The sequence below is a fragment of the Phoenix dactylifera genome, chromosome 6 (genome assembly GCF_051530095.1).
Source record: "Phoenix dactylifera cultivar Ajwa chromosome 6, Ajwa_hap1_PhDact_Kaust_v1.1, whole genome shotgun sequence".
Classification (NCBI taxonomy): domain Eukaryota; kingdom Viridiplantae; phylum Streptophyta; class Magnoliopsida; order Arecales; family Arecaceae; genus Phoenix; species Phoenix dactylifera.
The window spans coordinates 31,072,535-31,075,500 of NC_143195.1; the positions used below are offsets into that span (position 1 = coordinate 31,072,535).

General features: G+C 40.9%; 1 protein-coding gene across 1 annotated transcript; it reads left to right on the top strand.

Annotated features, from left to right (window-relative positions):
- Positions 1-216: 216 nt before the first annotated feature.
- LOC103716912 (heavy metal-associated isoprenylated plant protein 39) lies at positions 217-2,146 on the top strand. Its single transcript, XM_017845143.4, has 3 exons — positions 217-728; positions 1,260-1,335; positions 1,498-2,146. The coding sequence occupies exons 1-3, from the start codon at positions 723-725 to the stop codon at positions 1,863-1,865; spliced, it is 450 nt and encodes a 149-aa protein (XP_017700632.1). The 5' UTR covers positions 217-722; the 3' UTR covers positions 1,866-2,146.
- Positions 2,147-2,966: the final 820 nt, after the last annotated feature.

Genomic DNA, 2,966 nt, shown 5'->3' on the forward strand with positions numbered 1-2,966 from the left:
ACCTGGATGATCACATTATGATACTATAGTGTAAGTATAAGCTTCTTGCAGGTGCTCCACCAAATAAAAGTTAAAGTGAAACAAGAAAAAAACAGGAGCACCTAAGAATATCAAAAGTAGATCTCTTAATATACACTAATAGCCAACCCGCAAGGGTTGATATGTGATGTGTACTTGGTTATATTAATGAGGTGTTTGGCCGCCCCGGATCAGAGAAGGCGCGGTGCAGGCCGTGCAAAAATAGCGTCGAAACTTCGGATTTTTGCTGACGCGGGGGGGTGGGGCTCACGACGCCAACGACAAGGGAAGGGCCGAGAAAAAAAAAAAAATGGAATCCAACCCTCACCACCTCACCTTCCTTGACACATAAGAAGAGACTGAGACCATCTCCCATTTCTTGCCCGCATTCAGTACACGGCCAGCCACCCGTTTCTCTCTCTCTCTCTCTCTCTCTCTCTCTCTCTCTCTCTCTCTCTCTTCCCACCCTCCTCCTCACGCTCTCCCTCCTTTTTCCGTAGAAGACCGCTCACTCAGAACCCCTTCAATAACCTCCTACCCTTCTCCACCTTTCCTTCAAACTCTCCTCTCCTCCTCCTACTACCAATACTTCTTCGTTCATCTCTATACCTACCTTTCTCCCACAGTAGCTGTCGCTCTCTCCGTCCATTTATCGCTCTCTCTTACTGCCCTTTGGTTTGTGCGGTGTCTGGGTGTTTGGAGAGATGAAGGTTCGGTCTTTGTTATCTCTGATTCCTTCTTTTTATCAAATGAGATGGTATTCTAAAAGCATGGATTCTTTATGGATTCTCAAGATTTTACCATCACGTACTTCAGGGATCTGAAGAATGATTCTTAATTTTCAAATGCTTCGGTCTTCTTTTTATTCAGAGAGTTTTCTTTTTTAATATGATTAACGTTGGGTATGGTTTTATCTTGGTAAAGCCTTATGTTTCAGAAAGCAGGATTATGTTTCTGTGGGCTAGCTGTTGCTATTTTAGCTTTTTCATGTTTGTTATTTACTTTTCTTCTCTTCCTGATTCGATAACTTACCAGAAGCTTATTCACTGCTGAGCTGTGTTTGTTGCCCGATTTTTTTCTTTGTCCGGGTTATATTCCCGGACTCTGTTCTTATGGATCTGTAAGCAGAAACCAGGGGACCTTTGTTTTACTCACCTCCACTGGTGATCAAGTTTTGCTATGATTGCCGACTCTTGAAAATTATCCCAGAATTTCTTCTGATTTATAAGTTTTCATTGCAGAAAATTGTAGTGCAACTGGATTTGCATGATGACAAGGACAAACAGAAGGCACTCAAGGCTGTCTCCACCCTTCATGGTATCATATCCCCCTCCTCTCTTACTAATAATTGTTAATTGTTAGGTTGCTCACATCTTTTGACTCACAATTACTCCAATAGTATCATGGATTCCTACCACACACATACAGAAGGAAAAGAAAGCAGCTAGAGTACATGTTGTCCTACTTTTGTTTTCACAGGAGTCGATTCCATTGCAATGAACATGAAGGAGAAGAAACTGACAGTGGTAGGAGCCGTCGACCCGGTCGACGTCGTGAGCAAACTCAGAAAATTCTGGCAGACCCGTATATTCTCGGTCGGCCCTGCGAAGGAGCCTGAGAAGGAGAAGAAGGAGGAGCCGAAGGAGGAACCCAAGAAGGAGGAGCCCAAGAAGGATGAACCCAAGAAGGGAGAGGCTAAGAAGGAAGAGGGCGAAAAGAAGAAAGACCCTCACGAGCAGATGATGATCGATCTTGTCAATGCCTACAAAGCTTATAATCCTCATCTGACCACACATTACTATGTCCAGAGTGCAGAAGAAAATCCAAATGCTTGTGCAATCTTGTAAGTAATTGCATGGAAACAGAGAAGGTTATGTGTAGGTGTTGAGTAGAAAAAGTTTGAGCCTTCCCAACCAGCCTGAGGGAAGGCTGTAGAATTAGAGAGGCGACTCTATACAGATGGTGGGTGGTTGCTTCAAGATTTAAAGGTATGTTAAGTGGTGGATGAATAAGTTTTATGGGTTGTTTTGAGTGATTTCTAGTAATTATGTAGAGTACCACTAATAAATTTTTGACATCGTATCTTGTTTATGAGTATATTATGTGTATAAGAAAGGGCTTTAAGAAACTTTGATTTCTAATGCCATGCGATATTCTCGCTTTTGGAATTACATATTTCATTAAAATAAATGGGTATATAAAGCTATAGTGAGTGCTTAAAGCGAATGGACTTCTTGGATGCTGTTTGAAAGTTACATGCCTTGGTTCTATATGATTGGTTTATATATGTTTGGTACTCCCAATTATTTCTTCCAATAATGCTCATTTCAACATTGTGGATCGGCTCTTGCTTTACGCAAAAGGACAGCCCGAATAAGGCTTTTTGGCCATTTCAAGCATTTGGAGCAGCACAAGGATGCTTTCTGGGAAGAGGAAAAAAAAGGAAAAACAAAGTGATCTTTTAATTGGTATAAATACGAAAAAAAAGAATTTTTTTTAACTACATTTCAATTTCAGTATTCGAAAATTGATTGAGCCTTTTTATGTCAAAGCCCCCGGACTGGCCATAATAAATTCCTGCAAGACTTCTAAAACCATGTCAGTAAAATGATTTGTTTAGTCTTTAAGGGTTCTGCTGTGAAAAGTAAGCAACGTACTGGTAGCGTTAATTATAAGCACAATTACGATTAGCAGTTGGCATCAAAGGGTATCTGGAAGAACAATCAGATGTCATTAGAAAGCGAGGTACTAGCTGAAAACATGTACAACTAAACAGTGGAAATCTCCCTCGCTCTCGCTCTCTCTAAAGGCTATTATTTTTTTCTCTTATAGAAAAAAAGGTTATTATTTTTACCTATATCATTCCATTGGATGGCGAGATCACAGTTGACGACGGCTCTTAGGATAGCGAAAGGCCTTCAGCCCATAGTTTGACGTAAAACAGGAGG

Coding starts and splice junctions, on each gene's coding strand:
- LOC103716912 (XM_017845143.4), top strand. Junction 1,336..1,497: donor GGCTGTCTCCACCCTTCATG/GTATCATATCCC, acceptor TTGTTTTCACAG/GAGTCGATTCCATTGCAATG.